The sequence below is a fragment of the Mauremys mutica genome, unplaced genomic scaffold (assembly GCF_020497125.1).
Source record: "Mauremys mutica isolate MM-2020 ecotype Southern unplaced genomic scaffold, ASM2049712v1 000059F_np12_subseq_1:195021_obj, whole genome shotgun sequence".
Classification (NCBI taxonomy): Eukaryota; Metazoa; Chordata; order Testudines; family Geoemydidae; genus Mauremys; species Mauremys mutica.
This window is the reverse complement of record NW_025422822.1, coordinates 136,876-160,580: the sequence shown is the minus strand read 5'-3', so window position 1 is coordinate 160,580 and position 23,705 is coordinate 136,876. Positions and strand designations below refer to the sequence as shown.

General features: G+C 44.5%; 1 protein-coding gene across 3 annotated transcripts; it reads right to left on the bottom strand.

Annotated features, from left to right (window-relative positions):
- Window positions 1-578: 578 nt before the first annotated feature.
- On the bottom strand, window positions 579-22,446 carry LOC123356935 (transmembrane protein 45B-like). 3 transcript variants are annotated; one of them, XM_045000196.1, is made up of 6 exons: window positions 22,342-22,446; window positions 7,985-8,187; window positions 6,891-7,103; window positions 5,114-5,298; window positions 3,718-3,863; window positions 579-1,139 (listed from the first exon to the last, which is right to left on the bottom strand). In XM_045000196.1, the coding sequence occupies exons 2-6, from the start codon at window positions 8,166-8,168 to the stop codon at window positions 1,022-1,024; spliced, it is 846 nt and encodes a 281-aa protein (XP_044856131.1). In that variant the 5' UTR covers window positions 8,169-8,187; window positions 22,342-22,446; the 3' UTR covers window positions 579-1,021. The 3 variants fall into 3 exon arrangements, with proteins under 3 accessions (XP_044856131.1, XP_044856130.1, XP_044856133.1); XM_045000195.1 differs by lacking the exon at window positions 22,342-22,446 and adding an exon at window positions 22,031-22,303; XM_045000198.1 differs by lacking the exon at window positions 22,342-22,446 and adding an exon at window positions 17,057-17,075.
- Window positions 22,447-23,705: the final 1,259 nt, after the last annotated feature.

Sequence of the window (23,705 nt, the reverse complement as noted above, 5' to 3'; positions counted from 1 at the left end):
ACCTGGTCAAGTAGGATTTTTTATTTCTTATCATTTTCAGTATTTGTAAGGCTTGCCTCAAAAGTATAAAAAGACTTAAGTTGATAGACGTAGTACAAAATTTCAATAGTGTACAATTGAACAATGACACTGCACATTCTTTGGCATTGGCCTGTGCTCTTCCTGCTTGGGGTGACTGTGGGGTTACATCATCCCTATGCTGCCTTGGTGGAAACTTACAGCAGCAGCACATCAAGAACAGAGGAGTTAGATAAAGTTGTTATGAGAAAGTTGAGAGCTAGCCAGAGGGAGGCAAACGCCAGGTGGCCTAGCTGGGATCGGTTTCAAGGTGATAAACAAGTCCATAATCAGATGAGTTGCATGGGAAATGGGAAATCAGTAAGCAAAGGGCCATGCGTGTGAAAAGCGTGTGTATCGGACTAAGAACCAATCAGCAGCAATGTGATGTTGGTGTGTCTGACGTTTGCTAATATGGAGAAGTCTATATAATATGATGCATTGTACATAATAAATGATTCAGCTTGCAATCACATTGGTTGTTGTGCTTTATCCGGCCCGCATGCAACGCAACAGGTGACCCTTCCGAATCCTTCACTCCACAAGGTATCACTAGAGTTATTGAAGCCCAGTCTGCAGGTTTCTCCAACTTCGACTATCACAGGTCAGCCCTCAATTCACTCAGAAAATATGACTGGCAGGCTCTGGTCCATCACTATGGAGACAACATAGACCTGAGATCCCATAAGCCAAATTGTCCTGACATTTGAATTTCTGCATTTGATTTTGTCATTAAATAAAATTGCTCAGAAGTAGGACATTATGCACCCATTTCAGATCCAAAGGGCTTCAGGGAATTTACCGAAGGAGAGCAGAGATCACATCTTGAGTCTGTCCATACTGTTCAGCAGTAAAATTGCAGGATCTTCCTTCTTGATATTCCAATATAAATATTACTCGGATTAAAAAAATTGATTCTCATAATCTTTAGGAAATAAGAGATATCAGCCAAGGTGCACTGTCGTCATTCCTCATCCGATCCATTTAAGAGGGAAACATGAGAGCTTGTGTCATTTTTCTGCTTCCGAACCCCAAGTCCAATATCTATTTCTCCAGTGTCTCTCTTACATCTTCGGATGCAGCTGTAACACACAAACAATAATAGCCATGGTTACTGAAACCCCCGCCCACCAATGCTGCCCTGAAGGCCACTAATCTTAGGGTGGCAGGATTACACACATGGGTAAGAATTTGCTTGCATGGGTTGCAGTGGTTTGTATTATTCTGTGATATTGAATCATTTCTCTACTCTCCCCTGCATCAGGTTTTCCACGTGCTTTGACCCACAAAACAGGCGCTGAGGAGGAATGAAGGCGAAGCCTGGCTGAGCTGCATGAACACCGGTGAGCAAAAACCCCCCTTTCCCGAATCCATTCCCTGTCAAAAGGGACCCCACCAGCCAGAAGAGACTTTCTGGCACTGCGCCTCACAACCTCCAGAAAGACCCCAGCCCCCTGTGTGATGCACTATAATATGAGGCCCCATATAGGGAGATGGAGGCTGTATAAGGTGTGTCACCTCTCTATAAGAAGCACCTTACCCTGTGCCCAGGAGGAAGAGATCCCCCACCCCCCATCTATCCTGGAATGACACCCCCCACCAAGTGCTGTATAGGCAGATTTCACCTCTCACCCTAGCGAGCTCCTTGTTTGATACTCCTGGAGAGTGGCCTCCAAAGGAAGACTCCCTCCCGCCCCAGAGTGCCCTAGGCATTATTTTAGGTAGTTCTGTGGCCTGTGTTATACAGGTGGGGCAGACCAGATGATCACAATGGTCCATTCTTGCCTTGAAATCGATCAGTCTCCTAATGCCAACTATCCAGGGGCTGCAGTGGGATTACAGGCATCGCATGGGGCTGGAATAGCAGGCCTGGTAATTCTGTAGCAGATCCTTGGGTCATTCTCTGCAAAGGGGTTGGCATGTGTGCCTATCGCTAACCTGTACAGAGAAAGCGACATCTGAGTGGCAGTGCTTGTGCTGTCAGAGGCTGATGGTTTCAGGGAACTGACAAGGCTGCCTCGTGCTAAGGGCAGGTGGTGGCAAGGTGCCACACAGCCCTGGATATCCCCGGGGAGCATCACAGTTGCACATTCCAAACGCTGCATTTAATGTAGCCATTGCAAGGTGGGCTGCGCAAGTTGCTCAGACAAATGGGCTTGTCCAGTGTGGCTGCGTTAGCTTGGTGCAGCCATTAGCGGGATACCATATTCTATACATAAGTACAGATGGGATATGGTCACGTCATCTGTGATACAGTGAAATATTTCTCTGTGTGTATGGTGAGACGCGGGAGGAAGAATGCTCCCGGGCTGGAAGTCAGGAGACCGTGTTTCTATTACAGAGCTCAGCCACAGATGTTGAGTGCGACAGCGGACACCTCATTTAGGGGTAAGTTTTCAGGAAGATGTTCCTTCTGTCGCAGGCACAAGTTTAAACTCACTTTTGTGCTCCCAGTATTGAGCTGCGGACCCAAATTGGAGTATTCCGGATCTCTAAGTATTCGAGTGCAGGCACAAATCTGAGGTTTAGATAGTTCACGTGGGCATATTTTAAAGATATTTAGGGACCTACAGATGCTGATAGGCACCTAACAGGATTTTCAAAGACACTTAGGCACCTATCTGCAACTTTAGGCACCAATATACCTTTACAAATCTAGCCCCATTTTGTAGGAATAAAAATATAGCAGCTGCAAAAAGGGAAGACAGGTGTCAACTAGGCTGGAAAAAAATATATACCCCTTAATCTCTTGTGGCTGTTTCGCAGTGTTGTCAACTCTCATGATTTTATCACAGGTCTTGTGATAATTCATGTTTTTCTTTAAACCCCAGCTGCTGGAGTGAATATATGAGATTCCCATCTTTTATTTAAAAAAAAAAAGTTTCTAGACTGTGACACTTTGGACATCTCAAGTTTCTCTGTGCATCAGTTCCCCATCTGTAAAATGGAGATGAAAGTACTTCCCTATCTCACCGGAGCATTGTCCGGTTAAAGACAGACTGTGTGGCACTCATGTATTACAGTGCTGGGGCCTGACAAATATTTAAGACAGATGGATAGCCCTCCTAGTAGCATGGAAAGCTCACCCTGTTGTACCAGTAAAGCTCAGAAGCCAGAAAGCCTTAAAAAGAACCGCCCGCCTTTTTTTTTTTTTAAATAATGAGAATTTTTAAAGTTAATCTCATTTTCTGGAGTCTAAGTACTTTTTATATTTCTTGATATTTGGGGTTGGCACTATTTTGGTCTGCCTTCTAGACAAAGGTGCTGTGACTCTAAATTCATTGCTGTTTTAAAGTGCTTTGAAATCCTCAGAATGAAATCGACATTGCAATGCCAAGTGCTACATATTTCCAGCAATATTTTAACTGTTGATTCTTTTATACATTTTTTAAAAATTAAACCTTCACTTTCAATTGCCAGCCAGCACCCAAGTGCAAAGAAATAAAAAAGGTTAGGACTTCAAGAAGCAACTTAGAGGCTTGCTGACATTGCTTTGAATCTGTGCATTTGGCAAGTGAAGGATACGCCTCTTGGCATGCCCTGAAATTTAAAGCCATTTGATGCCTGTAACTCAGCCATGGCTTTGTACTGCAGGTCATGATATAAGCCATTCTGCATCACGCTCCAATCGTCTCCCCTGCCCTCCCACCGCTAACATACCAGTAAGTGAGAGCGTAGTTGGCAATCATGATGAGAAGAGCAGCTGCGTAGTGCCAGAAGAAGCACATGGTGACAAACATGATGTTGTTATGGTCATCCTCATCCCAGGCTGGGCCTCCCCGGGGTGGGAACAGCACAAACCCAATCTGGTTAGAATAAAATGATTTGTTACCTTTGAGGGGAAAAAAAAGTGGATGCCTGACTGTCCAACCTCTAACATCGCTTTACTTCACCCTCATTATTATAATGCTTCACTCACTAATGGAGTGGCCTGACCCCCACTCATGCACAAGGCTGGACTTGTGGTTCAAGCTCAGAACACCTGAGTTCAAGTCTCATCTTTGCCACAAACTTGCTATGTGGCCTTGGGCAACTCACTCAAAATATTTGTTCCTCGGTTTCCCCATCAGTAAAATGGGGATGATAATACTCCCTGATTTCTGAGGAGCATTGTGAAGATAAGTTAAGGTGCCCAAGGTGCTCAGACACTATGGTGAAGATCACCAAAGAAAAGCGTGTATAGCAATAAATGCCACATTGGGAGGCAGAAGGCTCTGGGCTCACTATCAAATCACCATCCTTATCAATTAACCAGCTTACTAGAACTGCTTGGCAAACTTTTGTTTTACATTTGATTCTATTAGAAAGGAGGTTCCCTATCTTGAATCAAAGTGAAGGGAGCAGTTACACATGAAGAAAGAGAACATGACCAATTATCTTGTGTTCTATTTAGTTCTAAAGATACATATTCAATCCTTTGGTACTGTTGATGCTGAACCATCCTTAGGGGAGTTTCCATAACACGCATCTGAAATTCATTAGCATACCACACGGCAGTTACTTAATCCACATACAGTTCTAGAACGGCTATTTCTTCCCACCAAACTAAAGGGTGGGGGCCTCACAATGTGCAAAAAACATGAAGTAACAATATCTATAGTACATGGCTAGGAGATAGGGTGACCAGACAGCAAGTGTGAAAAATCAGGGGAGAGGGTGGAGGATAATAGGAGCCTATATAGGAAAAAGACCCCAAAGTCGGGGCTGTCCTTATAAAATCGGGACATCTGGTCACGCTCCTAGGAGAGCATGGCAAAAAGTCTTGATCACAGCAAGTAATTTCTCTCTCTCTTTTTATTTAAAAAGAGCAAGTGAACAAAGAAAATCAGTTATTTTATGATCAGTGGTCATAGTAAAGGACCTGGGACTAGTAGGTTTCCAGGACAATTGTTCATAGATGGGTTTTGAAGCATTTACCAAGTAAACCCGGAAAGATAATCCTTTAATGACAACTGATTTGTATGTACAGTGATGTACATCCCTCCCCCACACCCTGTTTCCCCACCCCCAATGCCTAGTCCTAGAACAAAGCTGAAGGTGTTGAACCAGAACTGACCTGCCAGAACCAGGTTCCCTGCAGGATGGCAAGGCTAGCCCTGAAGAGCTCCAAGACAATGTTGTCACGGAGGAAGACTTCCAGCAGGATGCTGAAGGCCCCGCCGAACACGGCGATGAGCAGCAGGGAGTGGATGTGCATATCTAGCATGGGGCGGTGAAGGACGTGATAATAAAAGAGAAAACCTGTCGAAATTCATACCAAATTCAGAGCGGCGTTGTTAGTAAGGAACATATAGATTTTGCATTGCAGTTTTCATACAATAAAATCAATCAATCAATCTCAAAGTGCTTGGCAAAAGGAGGCCAGCACCATTCCATTATCTCCATTTTACAGACGGGGAAACTGAAGTACATGGAAGTGAAGCAATTTGCCCATGGTCACCCAGGAGAGCAGTGGCAGACTGGAAATAGAACCCAGGTCTTCCAGGTCCCCATCCTGCGATAGTCTTACTGGAGATGTGTGAGCCAGATCCTAATAGGTTTCAGCTGCAGATCTCTGCAGCAAAGCCCGCTGTCCCCCCACTCCCACTGCACACATGTGCATGGGCACACACGTGAGTTTATGGCACTGGCAGGTAAAAAGAAATCTTAACATATTAACTGAGCCAAGAACAGAGAATGGTATTCACGATGTGTTGATTTGAAGCCAGTGCATTGGCCACTTGGATTTGACAGGTGAGATGAAAGCAGGCAAGACCGACGCTGCCTACAGTGGAATTAATTGCTCTCTGGGGGTACACATGACACAAGGACAAAGCTCTATAGATGTGAGGCAAGAGTAGCATCTACCAGATGTTTATGATAACAAGGGACTTCAGCCTGCTGCTTCATACCACAAAGCCATTGTCATCTGAGGAATCCATGACAGCCTATGGCAAGTATTGGATGGTTTTAAAGCCTGTTAGTAATCATGAGGCAGTTGCTCTTGAAATAATGGCAGGATCTTTAGCTTTATCTGTGTCAGTTACATTATACTCCCTTATCTCCACACAAAGAGCTCACCTGCCTGATGTTCATTGCTGGGCATCAGACAGGCCCTCGCTCTCGTGACAGTGCAAGAAGTGACTGGCCCGCTCCCTGTTGTGATAATAGGGCGACACATCCTGATCCCAGCTCTATAGCCACTTAATGGTTTCAGTATTCAACTCTATCTACTTCCATCTGATGTGAATTCAGCTAGGAAACCTGAAATCTCCTATGGTCTTCAAAACTCCTCATAGTCAGAGACACAAAGAAATTCCCTTTCACTGCAGAAAAAAGTTCTGGTACAATAAAGCCAGATTGAGGCCTCCTCTGATTTAGATGTGGTGGCTGCCCTTTACGTCTCACTAGAGATGGACTTTAAGTAACACCCCATGCCCCAACGCACCCCAATTTTGCTGAGGTTCAGAACTTGGCAAGATCCTGTGTCTCTCGGCAACTCATCATTAATCCTTTCATGATACTTCCTGTGTTTCGTATCTATGATATCCCCAAACTTTCTTCCTGAACCCAGCTGCTTCCAGCAACATCTTGAGATGTTTCCAGCCATTTCAGAATCCAGTTAACAGAGTTTATTCCAGTGATTTTTTGTGTAGTTTCTCCAGTCTCTTAACTGTTTTTTCCTCAGCACATTAGCAGGTTTTACAATCTAGTTATCATCCTAGTGGTAGACTTTCAAAGCTGTCTAGTACATCTATATCCCCAACTCCCATTAGGTTCAATAGGTATCTGTCGAAATCCTCTGAGCAGCTTTGGGAATCTCAGGCCTAGCCATTTGCCACCAGGCTACTAACCTTCCACAAACACAGCCACAGACAGCATGAGGCGATCCAGTCCCAGGGGCAACTTGAGCGGGGAGTAAGTGAGCACATCCACCACCCCTGAGAGTCCATAGAACAGGTACATGGTCGTGTGCTGCCAGTTCATCAACTTCACCCAGCTGCGTTCCTCACCACTGTAGAGATACAAGTGGGGGCCATCGGGGACAAACTGCTCAGCGAGCATCCCTGGACAGAGACAAATAGAGGGTTACATGTCCTATTTTTTTTTAAAAGGAGGAAATTAAAAAAAAGAGGGAAATCCAAAACCAAGAAAAGGAAATACTTTTTCACACAATGAGTGATTAGACTGTGGAACTCATTGCCAGAGGAAATCACTAAGAACAAGAATGTAACAAAATTAAAAAAGGAGATGGATATTTATATGGACATCCAGTTGTCATAATTAGTGACAATAAAATTTTTGGAAGGGAGATTAAAGTTTGTGCTTTACAGCTTAAACTAATCTCTATTAGAGACCAAGGTGAGACCTATCTTGGGGTCATATTATTCCACATCTGCCTACTGCAGAGTTCTTGCACTATTCTGTGGCGCATCTGGTTCTGGCTATTGTTAGAGACAGGACACTGGACAAGATGGACCCATAGTCTGATCCAGTCTGGCAGTGTCTATGAGGAACAGATTTGAAGACAAAACATTCTCCAGGCTGGAGAGAATGAAAAAGCCCTGGTAGAGTTTGTCTCTGTTTGCCAGAAGCTGGGAGTGGGCAAGAGGAGATGGATCACTTGATGATTACCTGTTCTTGGGCACCTGGCATTGGCCACTGTCAGAAGACAGGATACCGGGCTAGATGGATCTTTGTTGTGACCCAGCATGGCCATGTTTATGTTCTTATGCTTCATGTCACCCATTGGAGACACTTGGTGGTGTGCAGTTCATTGGACCATGTTTATAATATTGTACATGTAGGATAATTTCATCAAAAGTAAGGGTAAAAATTAAGGGGCTATAGGGTGGGTGAAAAGGTCAAAGTTTCTACAGTAAGACAATAATTATAGCATGGTGAATAGTCTTGGGTGGTTGGGGATGCTCAGTGTTCTAATCCTTACCTATCAGGGTAAAGATGATTTTGGCTGCTCCTTCAATGACATCCAAGCGTTGGTAACTGTGGTTTCTACGGGACTTTTTATCCACCTTCTCGTTGAAGTACCTCAGGGGGTATTTCACAGACCACCAGAGGCCAAAGAGCAGGAAGAAGCTGCCTGGGAGAGCATGACCTTTGAAATTTGCCATCTTGGTCTACCTGCTGGCGCTAAAAGGCAAGGAAATAAAAGGCCATTGAGAGAAGGGCTTTTACAATCTCCCTAACAATGCAAATAAGCCTTGCCCATGGGGCATGACCACGGTTAGCTCAGGAAGAGAACTCTGTGAAAAGAACAAAAACAAAGTTTTTTCACATTTATTTCAAGATCATTTTACAACCCAAATATTTGCTTTTCACGTTGTCATTTTAAGAGGCAATGGCATGGCAGATACGTTAAGCAGATTCCCCGACCAAGCGCAGTCACTAAACAGTAACCCCATGCCCTGCCAGCAGTACCCCTACCGAAGAAGAAAAGAGTGCCTCCCTCTGGCTCAGCTACCAGAACTAGGCTAATCTTTACCAAGATACCAATCACACACTGTATATCATGGTCAGTGACGCAGAACCATTTGCAGAGGGATTTCGGGCCCTGTGACTCTGGAACCAAGACGAAAAGAATCCCCTTTGAAACTGAGTAATATTCCTTCAGAGGAAGCATTAAAAACAAAACAAAACAGTTAGAATGAACCTTCTATACTTGTAGCATGGGCAGAGATTAGCATGAAGCTATCTAGAGGTTCCACCAAGTATATTGGACCAATGAGCTCTGAATAAGTGTGGACTGCAAAGCACTGTACAGATCCAGACAAGCTTCTAATCTTTGTGGTGTACGTGCACCTGTGCAGGTGATGGAGCAAGTGCATCACTGCAAGAGGACAAAGCATGCAAGAAGTTGAAACCAGCTGTCTTGCTTGTAGTCATGGGAATCCACAGCACATCCAAACTGCCTGGCAGGCAATGATGTCACTCCCCACTGTATTGTGCCCTAAGGACAAGAGAAGCATTTCATCATTTCGCTGGTCTGTGTTTGAACTTGACATTAGTTCTTGAAGTCTATTTTGAAGGATGGTTGCAGGCAAGGACGAAGCTCTAGGATGGAGCGGCCAAATTAGTAGGGTACTGTGGCAGATCTGCAAAAAGCTTCAAAAAGGAAATGCGCAGGGGTAAGAAAAGCATGACAATGCATTCATTGGCAATAAACCCTTCCGGACAATATATTCATCCAAACCCACTGCCTCTGATCCAGTTTGTGGCTTTTGCAAATAACAATACATACATATCACTGTAACTCTAGCCAATGGCATGAATGCTGGCCAAATATCTGCTTCATGCTGAAATCTGACCCACCTTCGCCAGCCAGCGTTGTGCTCCCCCTGTCCTTTGGATGGAGTGGCACAGACCTAGCTAGGAGGGTGGGAGAAGAAACATTGGGGAATGACCCACTGAGTGGGTGGCTGACAGACAAGGCTAGCCCCGTGCTGCACAAATGACCTTACACATACTCTGGAACTGGTGAGCAATTTCTGGAAAGGTTGCAAGGGAGCAGTCCACCAGCAATCTAAACAGAGACCTGAGTTCATGTCTTCAGTGCTCCATGCTTTGTGTTGGCTGCTGATCCAATTCCAGGTCCATTTCAAGCTTTTGCCCTTATCTGTAGAGCTCTAAATTGGCTAGAAAGACCTGGTTGTGTCAGGGAGTATCTCTGTCTAGTCACACCCCACCATGGCCACTTAGTTCAATGCAGTAATACAGCTGATGGAGCCTGGGCTCCAACTAACTTTCTCAGCAAAGGCCCCAAAACTGCTGAAGTTGCTGACACCAGAGAGCAAGCTGAGCCTGAACCTTGCATCCTTCAAGGTACATTGCAAGACTCATCAGTTTCCTTGGGTCTTCTCATGTACAAGCTGCAGATTGACCGCAACGATTTACTACTGGAAATAAACCACCTAGGACTTCTGTTAAGTAAATTATCTAAACTGAGGGGACAGCGCGGGTCTTTACATGGAAGGAAGGAACAGATGTTACACAACGGCAGACAGATGTGACAATGATGGAGCTCTGAGAAATGCCACCTCAGGGTATGAGATTAATCCACTGTTCCTTCCCTCTGCCTCCATCCAGGGTGGGAGCACAAAGGTGAATACTACATGGGAGTGGCTCATTTCACAAACTACCCACAGCCTGCCCTGGAGGCGTTTGACATTGACCTCAGCACGGCAACGAGGCCATCCTGACATACCTGCTTTTATTGGCTCCCTGGAATAATCAGTGGCCACAAAGAGACATGAAGATCTGCCAGATGCCAGTGGGAGTACAGGGCCCGCAACTTTTCTGGTACAAAAGAAAGGAAGATGCTGGCTGAAAGCAGCCTAAGCAGAAAGAGCCTATGGGGAAGATACAGAGATGGGTCCCTTTGTTAAAAAAAAAAAAAAAAAAGCAGTGGCCACCAACTCCTCCTGCTGATGGGTGAACTTCAAAATGGTCCAGAGCCTCAGCAGACCCAAGGGAATTAACAAGGCTGGACTGATCCCTTGCAAGAATGGCCTCATTGGCTCTTAGTCCTTGATGAGTGGAACTAGGAAGCCCGGAGGTGAAGTTACACGTTTAAATTAAATCTTCCAAAAGGTACAGATCAGTTCTTATTTGGCCTGGTTACTGTATTTCAAAAACAGTCACCCTGGGTCCTCCACACAACCCAGACCAGCTCACGAAGCCCATCTGTCACTTATAATCCCAAACCTGTTACTCATTTTCCCCCTCCTTGTATCTCTCTTCTGTCACAGTTTCAGGGCAAATGCATCAGCATTCCCCCTCCACTGTCCCGTGAGGCTTCCTGCTTAAAGTTTCCCGCTCCCAGCCGTCATCTCTCTGGGGCAGAGACCCGAGTCTCACTGACTCCTGACAAAGCATTTTAAGACTGCACAGCTCCCTGGATTGGCACTGTGATATCCCCAGCAAGCCAGACTGCCTAACCAGGCCAGCATCTGCTCTTTTCTTTTTCTCCAAATGCTATGACCAGTATATAACCCGCAGTTACAGTTCCATCTAAGCAAGCACTTTTATAAGAGATTGGTTAGGAACAGAAGAAGAATGAGAGCAAAGTTGTGAATAGGAAGGTGACTGCTCTTTAAGATAAAGGCAAGTCTGAACTGGCTGCATGAGTGGAAGACAGCGAAGAGATGCAAAGAGACACCAGCAGTCTGAGCATCTGGGGGGAGAAGGCGGCATGGAGTGGGGAGAGAGATGATTTTGACAGCAGCATTTTGGATAGACTTGAGTGGGCACAAGATGAGATATGGAGAGTCCAGAGAAGAGGCAGTTGCAGCAGTCAAAACAAGAGATGGACAAGGGTTGGGGTTATAAAAACAGAGGGTGGGGGGGAAGAGGATTTCAGAAGACAGGATGAAGTACAGTAGGCCTTAGGGATGAAGAAAAGAGAGGTGTAAAACAGATCCCTCAGTTTATACAGAGTGACAGGAAGGATAATACAGTTACAGATCTTGGGTGACACTCTAATGCAGGGGTTGGCAACCTTTCAGAAGCGCTGTACCGAGTCTTCATTTATTCACTCTAATTTAAGGTTTCGCATGCCAGTAATACATTTTAACATTTTTAGAAGGTCTCTTTCTAGAAGTCTATAATGTAGAACTAAACTATTGTTGTATGGAAAGTTAATAGGGTTTCAAAATGTTTAAGAAGCTTCATTTAAAATTAAATTAAAATGCAGAGCCCCCCGGACCGGTGGCCAGGACCTGGGCAGAGTGAGTGCCACTGAAAATCAGCTCGCGTGCTGCCTTCGGCACGCATGCCATAGGTTGCCTACCCCTGCTCTAATGTATGGTTTCAGAGTAGCAGCCATGTTAGTCTGTATCCACAAAAAGAACAGGAGTACTTGTGGCACCTTAGAGACTAACAAATTTGTTAGTCTCTAAGGTGCCACAAGTACTCCTGTTCTTTTTACTCTAATGTATGACCATGTTGTATGCTGTGTTATATAGCACCAGAGTTTCGATATCACAGAATGAACTTTTCACCTGTTAACACAGAGAACAGCAGGTTGAGAGTCCCAGTGTTTCACTTAGTCACAGAGCACACGCACATCTAGTTACTTAGGTGAGTCAGGGGATTGGTTTCCTAGGAGAATTGTAGCAATTAAACACAGATTGTTCCTGTTTGCCTTTTGCTAGTTTGCTTAACAAGGTGAAGAAACTGTTAGCTATTTGATGTAGCCTTGAGCATATGTCAGGAAGACCATCTGGCATAATTACTGGTCAGTTGTGCCAGGATGATCAATTAGGCTTTTTTAATTAATAGCTGAAGCTGAAACTCAGTGCACCAAAATGTTTCTCGTCTGTTTATTAGTCTCTCTCGCTCTGTAAAACAGACGTACATTTACTAGTAAGCAGCAGCCATATATCTTGCTACTTTGAATTAGTTTATTTAAATAGCAGGTGATGATGAGATGGGGCTGAACTGCAGAGCTGGATCTGACCGTACAACTTGCCATCCCCATCCCCATCCCCTCAGCTTACCAACTCCACAGAGATTTCACACAAAATACCGTCAGTATTAGGTTGGTGCTCACCAAGGCACTGACTGGAAAGTTCCCAGGAGCTTGGCTCCATCAGAGCTGTGGTGCTACGGAGCTGGATAGTGGGGCCTAGGAGGCCGTGCAGAGAAACAGACTCTCTGTGCAGAGAGCTCTAAGCACCAGCAGAGGACTCCAGGTCCTCACATTTTAGGGCCCTTCCCACTCCACTACTCAACAGGGGCAGGGACCATCTTTTTGTTCCGTGTTTGTACAGCACCTGGCACAATGGGGTCCTGGTTCATGACTGAGGATCCTAGGTTTTTAAAATCTTTCCTCCTAGGTCAGGTTTTCTAAACCTTTTATCATTTTCGTTGCTCTTTTCTGGACTCTCTCCAATTTGTTCACATATTTTCTGAAGTGTGCACCCAGAATTGGACACAGTACTCCAACTGAGGTGACCAAGAGCTTCACAGCACCCTGTCTAGATTATCTTTCTGGAAAGCTCAGCCCTTAAAGGCCCAGCCCTTAATACCACAAAACTAGTGCAAATCCCTATGTTGACACTTCTTTCAGTTGAACTTAAACGTGTCTCCAATCAACTTAAGATAAAGCAAAATAAGCCACCCTTAAACCAAACTAAAAGCATTGACATAGAGCCTTGCACTGGTTTAAATTATCACTTTCAGTTAAACCAGTGTCACTTTCTCATGTAGACAAGCCTTGAGTGTTATGAGCATTGTTCAGTGCTTCCTCTAGTTTTCTGACTGTTACTTGTACAGTTACTTCTTCAACTGAAGAGGTAGAGGACTTTGCTTCCATTGCTGAGGTCCTGGGCTCCTTTCCTACAAAACCATGAGATAGGAGCTACCAGTAAAGATATATTACTATCCCTGCAAGTAGCTCTTATGAGAGGATATTTACGCCTAGAATGGAACTAGCCCATACAATAAAATACTATTTTCTAGCATATTTGACAGCAATGTTGTGGCCAGCTGTTACAAGTAACAAAAGCCTCTGCCTCATTCCATGGCTGAACGGGAGAGATTATTGTCAAATGAGCACATTTGCCTTCTGTGTTTAATGAGCCAAACAGAGAATCCTTAACCAGCAGTATTGGTACAATCCAACAGTTTTATGTAATAGACACTTTATTTCCTTGGAGACACACCAACCACCTACCCAAATTGCTATAAAGAGGCCACATTCATAAACACTATGGAGATGGCTGAAAAGATAAGATTTCTGGGTGAATAGCTGGCCACACAGTAAGCCTGTATGAGAGCTCTAGCAGCTGTACTATTAAAAAAGAAATTTAAATGGCAATTAAAGGTGTGCCCCATAAAATAGGAGCTGCCAGAATATTCATCATAATTAATAGATGCACAGACTCATCAGGGCATGGTAAATTAAGGCCATACCTTTTGCCCTGTTGGACACACTGTGCACAACCCATTTCACAATCAAAATGCATTTGTAGGAGAGTAGAAAATTATCTTCAATGTATTTTTAAGCACACTAAGAGAGGACTAACGTTTCCCCATGTGACTGACCCACCCTGAGACTAATAGAATGATCATGTGCCCTGACCCATCCTGCACAGCGCAGAACTGCTTGCAATGTTTGTGTGCCAATGTCAATAGAGACTCAGCTGAGCACAAAAGAGCAATAGGCTGTCTCAAGCATTTCTGTGCAGAGCCTTTGCTCTGATTACTCTGGAGCAGGGAATAGGGCACGGTAACCTGTCTGGACTATGTAACCACAGGGAATACCAACATGCCTGAATGCACTTGTCTCTGCTGGTACCTTGTCCTTTTTTTTGTCATTCACCATTTGCCTATTGTCTAAATCCTAGTGCTCCACGGTCTGAGTTGTTTGTTTGTAAAGTCCCAAGCTCAGAGCCCCAGTCCTTGTCTGGGGTCCTTGGCGCTACCACATTAGACATTAGCGAAAAGAGCCCAATGACTTCAGATGGAGTTGTGGGTGCTCAGTATCTTCTGAGAAACAGGCCCAAGGCATCTCAACCTGGGCACCCACAGTTAGAGGCTGCTTTTTCAGAAATTGTCTTGCCCTTACCTGACTTCCTGCTTACTCCATTACTCAGTTCACCTGCTTGTTCCATAGCATACCTGATTCTCCACTAACTTTAATTACCGTACTTTGCAATATTGCCTGTTTATTACAGTATCACGCTATTAGTCGTCTTAATCATTGACCTGGGGCTTCTATTCTGATCACTTTCACAGCTCAGTTTGTTTCTTGGGCTGTTGCCAGTTCCCTGTTCTCCCAAGAATTAGCAGTGTCTGGACATAGCCAGCAGCTGCTCACCCCTACTTCTGAATGCACCTCTTCTGGTGGAGTCTCTTCCTGCTCCCTGCATTTCCTCCTCCCTCTCTCTTATTCCCACCACCAGTTCCACTTAGGGTGACCAGATGTCCCGATTTTATAGGGACTGTCCCAATTTTGGGGTCTCTCTCTCATATAGGCTCCTATTAGCTCCTCACCCTCTGTCCCGATTTTTCACACTTGCTGTCCAGTTACCTTAGTTCCACCTTTTCTGCCCTTCCCCATCTCATTGCCCTGCTACTCAGTCCTACATTTCCCCACCACCACCACCAGAGCCAATTGCCCCAATTCTGCCCATCTCCTTTACCTCCCCTCTCCTGCCACCTTGATCCCTCTGGCCCCCTCCACCTTCCATTTCACTCCACATTCCTGCTCACTTTGGAACACTCCTCCCATCTCAAGATGGATCACCCAGGCAAACATCTCATCTTTTGTCTCCCCCACTCTTCTCCTGCCATTTAGTGAAATGCAGACCCTTCTCCCGCCCAGCGCTGCCTCTGCTGCTGCTGTCATGCAGCAGCTTCAGCTTTCCCCAGGGTCATTAGGCTTCTCTCCTGCTTCTTCTGCTTCACCAGAACTGCCTCAGAGGACCTCTTCATGGCCAAGTTTGGAGCCTCTGGAGCTTTCCAAAGGTCTCATCTGCTTTACTGGCCCAATGCACCTATCCTCCCTGAATCGGTTTCTTTTACCCTGTCAATAACACTTCATCTTGCACAATCTGTCTGGTTCCTGGTGGTGTGCAGTGAAAGTCCAAAGTCCAGTACGCCACTGTAGCAAACTGCTCACAGACACCCATTCTGCACCCTCCCACCTCACTCAGATTACGCAAATCATGCACCTAGGTTCACACACTGACCATGCACTACCTAAGAACTACACTGGTGGTGATGTGGGGGTTGAGAACAGTGCCTATGGCTCTTGCGTGCATACATGGTGTTAGAAGGACCATTGTAACAGTCTTAAGGGGACTGCTGGGCCCTTAATTCAAGTGAATTACAGGGAGTCTTCTTATCTCAACATAAATTTAGCTCACTCATACATTTCACTAGCAAAAGCTGCAGGAAAGTCTCAGACAGGATTTGTGTCAGTCCTGCCACTCTTGGTGCAAGTGCGTCTCTTGGCAACAAACACCCAGTTTGATTCAGCTTCTAAAGTAAAGCCAGCCAACCCTAGGTGTTAATGGACTATTTCACCTCCTGCTCACCTGAATGTGTATAGCGATACTGCGCTGTTCACATCTGTTCCAAACATACAGTAATTAGACTTGTTACTAACGGATCCGGACGTGTAATTGGACAAATGAGCCAGTTCACTTATCTGGTCAGATAGTGTGGGGTCCTCAAGGTTTCTCTATTTATATTTAGATCTTTTTCAGTCTTTATAGAATTGATTCAGGGGGGCATTACACTATTCACTCCTGGTTCTAGTTCTGAAATACATCTGGAGTGTTTAACTAAAGAGCCTTTAATCTATTAGGAGTGCTCAAAGCTCAACAAAGTTTCCCATTCTCTCACAATTTCATTCCCCTCAGGCAAGTGCTTTATTAGGAGCAAGGGTATGATTTCCAAAACCCTTCTTTACCTACAAACTTGTTCAAAAGGTGGGTGGGAAAGATGAGAAATAAAAAGGAAAGTTTGGATTTCTGTAGGTGCATCATTTGAAGCCATGCAGATGGCAGTGACCTCTATTGCCGGTGATTGTCAGCAGCTTAAACAGAAAAAGAACTAAATCCCTTTTATATGAGAGCTGCTTGCTTTTTTTCTGCCCCCAGCAGTGAGTACACTTTTATTTACATGCTGGAAAAATCTGAGTGCAATTGCATGACAGGGTTGCACGTGATGATAGGGGGCAGGGCTCAACAGCCCTGGGGTTCACTTCCCATTTTTGTCTTATGTTCCTAAGAGCTCATGGTTTCAGCCAGCCAGAGGCCAGGAAGAGATTCCCTCTCTCCACTGTATTCTGGGATTTAACAAAAACCTCCTCTGAAGCATTAGGAATAGCAACAGCTGGAGATGAGACAGAGCTCTCCCTCTCAGGTGATTGGCTGGTTTGTTCTTGCTTACATACTCGGGGTCTAACTGATCACCGTATGTGGGGTTGGGAAGGAATTTTTCCCCAAGTCATACTGGCAGTGAGCTTTTAAAACAAAAACAAAAAACCCACCTTCCTCTGCAGCAGGTCACTTGCCAGAATCATCTGGGTACATCTCACTTAATGACGTTGGGCACTGGTGTGCCTCGGCCCCTCCTACTCTCTGTCTGTTGCACGTAATAGTTTAGGCTTTGGTGGGCTGTAATACTTCGGCCTAGTTTCAGTGGTTGAGTTTAAATGTGCAGGTGCTGGGTGGTGTTGGTGGCCTGTGATGTACAGGAGGCCTAGATGAACTGGTGGTCCCCTTTGGCCTTAAACTCTATGATGAGTCAGACATTCTATAGGAATAATGGTCAATAACCTGTGCCGGTTGTAGGAGTTATTTTTTGTTCATGTGTTTCTGAACAACTCACTGGATGACTAGTCAACTGGAAAAGGAGTAGTGTCACTTCCCCCCAAGCTCCATTCATAAACCAAGTTGCACCCACGGGAGAGGTAACAGATACCACACACCACAGAGCTTGGTAATGGGATCATCCTACTGATTTTTTACACACTTTGAGCTACAGTGAAGTAATTAATGCTGACTTGGACATTATCAGTCCTCAGAGCTAATAACCCATTGGGATGGGTGGAAGCATTTCACACTTCTTGAGGCTGTTGGTCCAGGCTGTTTGCAGGCTCTGGAAGACATTACTGTAAGGGTTACTCCTAGATGGCATTTGAAAAGTTAGATGAAAGCTAGCAAAGATAGCAGCTTCCAGCAAAAGGACCTAGCTCACAAACCAGTTCAGTTTGGCCTCTGCTTTATAAGAGGCAGCTACACATGGCAGGCTCACGTGGTTCATTTTTTGCAAGCTCCTAGTGACCAGTGCAGTATTATTCCCTACTTTCAGACCCTGAAGAATACTGCTTCTCTTCCCACAGCCATCAGGGAGTGGCAACACTAGGGCAGCTGAGGTAGAAGAAGCCTTCCTTCCCCATGTGGTTTCTATACTCCAGATGTTCTCACCGAGTATCTGGTTGCTCTTTGCCAGAGTACAGTGCAACCTCATAGGCTGGGATGTGCTCAGTGTTTCCCCCAGGAATTGAAATTAGGAGGAAGTGTTTAAAAATACAGGGGAGGAGTGAGAACTGATGAGGTGTGAGACCATTAGGGTGCAGGTGGGCTGTATGGCACCATAGTAAAAACTGAAAAATGGTTCATGACCATTTTATTGGTTTTAAAAACATGACTTAAAACCACCACACAAATTAAAAGTTGTATACACAAGCCTACTATGAAGCACTATATCTACATTTGTCTTAGTTTCTTGTTATAATTTTGCACAACTCTGTTAATGAACTTCTTGAATGCAGTGCATTCGTTTTTAGGGGCTTCTCATGGCTCCGGTACTTCCAGTCCTTCATGATGTGGTCATGATTACGCAGAAGGCAACTTCTTTCAGAACACTAAATTCTATTCAATGAGGAAAAAGAACACAACTGTAGCTGTTGTGAGTGGGAGAAGAAAAATGAATTCCTACTTCTTTCATCCCAGAAAAAATAGCACAAATATTGGGTTGAACCACTAGTGATGATAAAGAAGAAGTTGAAGTTAAATCTTCATTTGTTCATTGCATGATATTCCTGTCTGTGTTTAAATTCTCTATTCTGTCCTGATCACATGGCAGCCCCTTGCAGGTAGTGCCTCACTCCACTCAACTGGCAGAGAGTTTTATAAGACAGGCATCTGTAAAAGCTACGTAGAGGTTGATAGAATCCAGAAGTTGGTGTTGTAGAGATGTAAGAATCAAGTCTGTGTACTTTATTTTTTCAGCTGACTTAAACACTTCTTATACTGACTCCTTAAATGAAGACAACAAGTGCCCTAATTAATCAATTTCTGAATTGAAGTCTCTGCTTCTTCCAGTATGTTTTCAATGGATCTCTCTCTGATTGATCCAAGTGTAGTTTCCATTGCTGGACAGAGATCTACTACTATTGTAGCAGATGCCTGGATGGCATTGTTTAATGGCCCAAGTGGTTTCAACAGTTGACTTGCAAGAGAGAAAATGGCGATGGTCTTCTCTGAACCTAGTAGCAAAAGTAGTCCACCAGCCTCACTACTTAGATGCGTCCCATCTTGGTAGATACTTTCCAAAGCCAATAACAACAGTTGCAGTAATTTTAAGACAACAGCCAAGGATTGCTCATGAGAAAGCCAATGGGTTTTCCCCGGTTGGACTAATTTGAACTTCAGTCCCAGTGTATCTTCTATATTTTCCAAGACATTCAGTCCTTTTGGACTCTTTCATCCAGAATATAATACATACATTATAATGTATAGCTTTTGAAATGTCTTTGGAAGATTCTGTAGCCCGTACTAGTGCCATTTGGAGTAGATGGCCTCTACAGTTTGTACAGGAGTTTAGAGTTACACTTTTCTCTGAGCAAAGTTTGTACTTCACCCCCTCCCACTGCCATCCAAACCCCTTGCTTTGCGAGTGCAGTTCACTTGAGGGTGACCAGTGCTTAATTTGTAATGAAAGAGGTGCCAGGGCTCAGTCATGGTTTTTACTTTCCTAACTGATGTGGCAAGAACTGCCAAGCCTAGAGGTACCAGGGCTGAGCCCTGGCAAAAATTAAGCAGCGTGGGTGACCCCTTCAATCAGGACAGGCTAAGTACAGTTCTGCTGCCCTTCACTCATACAAGGATAACAACATTTCATGACCCCCACATTCAATACTAAAGTGATTTTTAACCCAACACCAGCCAAAAATTGATCACTTCGGCAGCACAGCTCTGTCTGCTGGATACCTAGGCAGAGTAGGTGTGTTCATGTAAATACAGTCTGGTCCTGAAGCCTCCCCCACCCTCCCCTGGAACATCACTAGCTGTCAGGGGAGAGCTCATTCAGACCTCACTTACAAACAATTATTTGAAATTATAAGGCTGGCCAACATTGCCAAAACGAATGTGCCAACATTGTCAGAAAAAAAAACCAATAGCTGTGTGAAGAAGCTAGTCTTTATTCATACTTTTCAAACCTATTGTACTTTTTCAGGTACAAGTATTTTATCATACACTGTATCTGCTTTTAAAAGTGTGTATTAATGTTTCAATTCCAATTCACAACCAATGACTAAATTGGCAACACTGCACATAACTAGTTGACCGGTGGGGGTGGGGAGTTGGGGAAATTCAGTGGGGGGGGGGGTTTACATCACCACTGGGGGTGTGTGTGTAGGGAAATCCCTGGATGCTCTAGAGGGGAGGGTGGAAAGGTGCTTCCAACCGACCTTCATGCAGTGGGACAGCATGTGGGGGAGAAGACAGAGGCAAATGGTTACAATATCTCCCCCAAACTCTTCTAAAGAGAACAAAAAGATGATAAAAGGAACCAACAAGAAATGTGTGGAGAAAACTATTCACACAAACTTAAGTTGTTCCTAAACTTGTTTCCTTCTCTTACCCCATTCACCCATTACCGGTCTTCAAATCCTCCTTGCGCAACATCAAAATTTAGATTGTCAGGACGATGCCCTATTTGTCTGCAAAGCCTCACATGCACCTATAATCATAAGCACTTCAACCTCGCTCCTTGGGAATCTATTTGCTTGTTTGTTAGTGATCTCTATTCAGGCTAAAATTCCCCTTTGCAGAATTTCATGCTATTAAATCACAGGTTCTCTTATATCCCTTTCCTCCAGCTGCACCTAGGGAGAATTGTGATGGTTTTGAACAGTTATGTTATTACTTAAACAAATTAGGCTGATAAAAAATCTGCAAGACTGGTGGAGCAACTTTCCTTCATTCTACAGTTGCTTCTGAAAATTTCCAGTCTTCGGTTACAAAAAGACCTAATGAATCAAAATTTAATTATATAATTGGCACCTAAAATGCCTGAAAGTCACTTTGGGGGGGGGGGGGGGGGGGGGGAAGGGGATGCACTCATGCAGCCTGCTCATAGATGCTACCCTAGAAATTTAGGCTGTTAGCAATTTTCTTCCATAAGCATTTGAGATCAGTGCATAGTTAGGGTTGTACTCTGTATCAGACGTTGTACCTTGTGCTAGAAATGAGATCTGTTATCAATTTTACTAGATGACAGGGATGACTTTTTCCTTTCCTTATTGTTCCTGTTAGAATTTAGTCTGTCACTAGTATCAAGTTTTGATAAGAGTTATTTCTGGACTCTGATCTTGCTGCTGTTCTTTGCTCCAGAAGTATTTGTTTATTTTTCACTCACTGTAAAAAAATAAAGCACATTTCTGGACAATGCTACAGAGAGCACGCCTAAAGGCTAACGCATTTCAGGCCAGCAGCTCAACAACATATGGATCTCATCTAGACTTTCTTCTAGGTTTTAGAAGAAAGGGCTCTGTCTCATTAGTTCCGTTGAAGTCAGAATTAAAGAAAGTGACTCATAAAGCTACATTAGCTCAGTGACAGAGCAAGATCCTCTGCAAGTCCAAGGACCAAGTGGCCAAGGACAGAAAGTACCATTTTACTTCTAATATCATTGAGAGTTGGTCTTTTCCTCTCCTGCTTTCAATTGCCATTCGCCTGATGTACCTTAGTGCAGCCGACTAACACTGTTTAGAGGTTTCCTTCTTGTAAGTAATTGAAGCCCCTCCTGGCTGCTAGGCTCCAGGATCTTTAACCACGAGGCTCCCTGGTCAGTTTGTTACCACTACATACACGGCGTGGTCACCTTTCCACCTCCCCAGGTTGGCGAGAGCAAAAGCAAACCAAACACTCCCCAGAAACAGGGACCCCTCCGTGACATCGGTATGTAGAGAAGGAAGGAAGTGCAGGGCTCCACGCACACAGGCAGAGCCACTATCAGAGGAACCACACCCCAGGGCTCTGCCTTATCGTGCCTGCACCTTTATTGGCTGCTTTCTGAAACCCCAGGAGGAGGATGGAGGGGGCTTGTGCTGGAGACTGGGGCACTGAGGTGGATTCCAGGGAAGGGAATCCCCTGCCCTGCAGAGGGAAAGCTATGGCTTGGGGCGGGGGGTGGGAGAAAGAGCAGAGCAGGGCAGTGGCATAAGACTCACCTTAGCAAAGCCTTCCCACATCACCGCGATACACAGCCTCCTGCTCACGGAACTGTAACCCAGAGCTTCTACCCACCCCAGGCTGCTCAGAGAGCGGAGCGCAGCCCTCATGGGTGGGTGAATAAGAGAGAGGGGGGCTCGGCTCCGCTCCTCTAAACGTGGAGAAAATTCCCAGCCCAGGGGACCCCCTGTCTTCATTCTGCAGCCCCCGGTAGCCTGATCCAGGGGGGTGGCCTCGAGACACGAAGCATAAAACCCGCAAGCACCTGGCGCTCCCCTTCTCAGTCCGCTCACCCGCAGAAGAACTTTACCTGCTGACCACTTACTGCTGCTCCCGCCAGCCCCAAGCGCACCTGTCGCTCTCTGGATACAGGTGAGCGGCTGACGCGGAGCAAGCGGGCACAGGTGAGGGAAGGCTCCGCCCCGTTCTCTCTAGCCCAAACCTCTGGGGAGGAAAAAAAAAAGAAACACCTTCTAATCAATGGCTGCCCCGGCTTTTAATTAGTGCTATGGTTGGAGTCTTTCTGGTTAATTTCACAGTCTGGGAGAATTTTCCTTTACCCCCAATTTCCTAATATTTACACTTCTAACATTCTCCCCTGTGTATTTCCTCTTCCTGTGCTGCTGATTTGCGCTTTGTTTTCTATGCCTGGATGCAGCCTGGCCAGTCCCTGGTCACAAGTTTTGTGTGATGGTCATATAGTTTCTGTTACTTTCCTTTTACTTAAAATAAAATACAGAAGAGACGGTGGAAATAAACCCTGGCTTTATTATGTTATAAAGCACTGTAAAAATCCCGATGTTCAGTGATTCTGAGCTCCAAGGCATCCCATTGCAAGGAGAGTGGGAGGTCCTGAACTTCTGAAATTTCAGCCATGTATTTTAAATCATTAATATCTTGGACATTCTAATTTTCTATCTAATTTTCTTCCAAGGCTTTGTTACTTTTCAGTTATCGCATGAGTCTGTGGTTTTGTGACACAGGTTCTTTAAATAAAAAATGGCATTTTTTCTAAACAAATAAGGGTGAAATCTTCGGGACAGTTGAATTCAATGAGAGTTTTGCTATTAACTTCAATGGGACCAGGATTTCACCCTAAATCTCTATTTTCTTTTCTTATAATTCAAATGACTAAATTACCAGGCTCCCACATGGGTTACCTTGAGGTCCTTAGCTTTGAGAACTGGATCAGATTCACAATTGCCCAGTACTTTGTGTAAAAATCTACACCAGTCAAAAGTGAATGTAAACCACTATCATTCTGAGTACAGAACAGCAGTGAACACTTTGGTGTGCAATAAAGAAAGCATAGGTTCAATAGGGATAAAAGGAAGGATGGATAGATGGATTAGAGAATTTTTGAGTAAAAGGTATCAGAGTTGGGAAAGTTATATTAAAGTAATATTAAAAATGATACACCACAGGAAAGTGTTAACAGCCTGACCTTATTTAACATTATGATAAATGATTTTCCAAAATGAATAAATCCTGGCATAGGTGTCACTCTATTTGCAGATGATTGTGCTTTATGGATTAGGAGCAGGACTATTGAGGTGACATAAAAGAGAATAAACAAAGCATTACTGGAGACTTCAAACTGTGGAAATGCCTCGGCTTTCAAGTTCTCCATTGCTAAAACCAAAGACTGATCTTTACTGAAAGGAAAGCTACAAA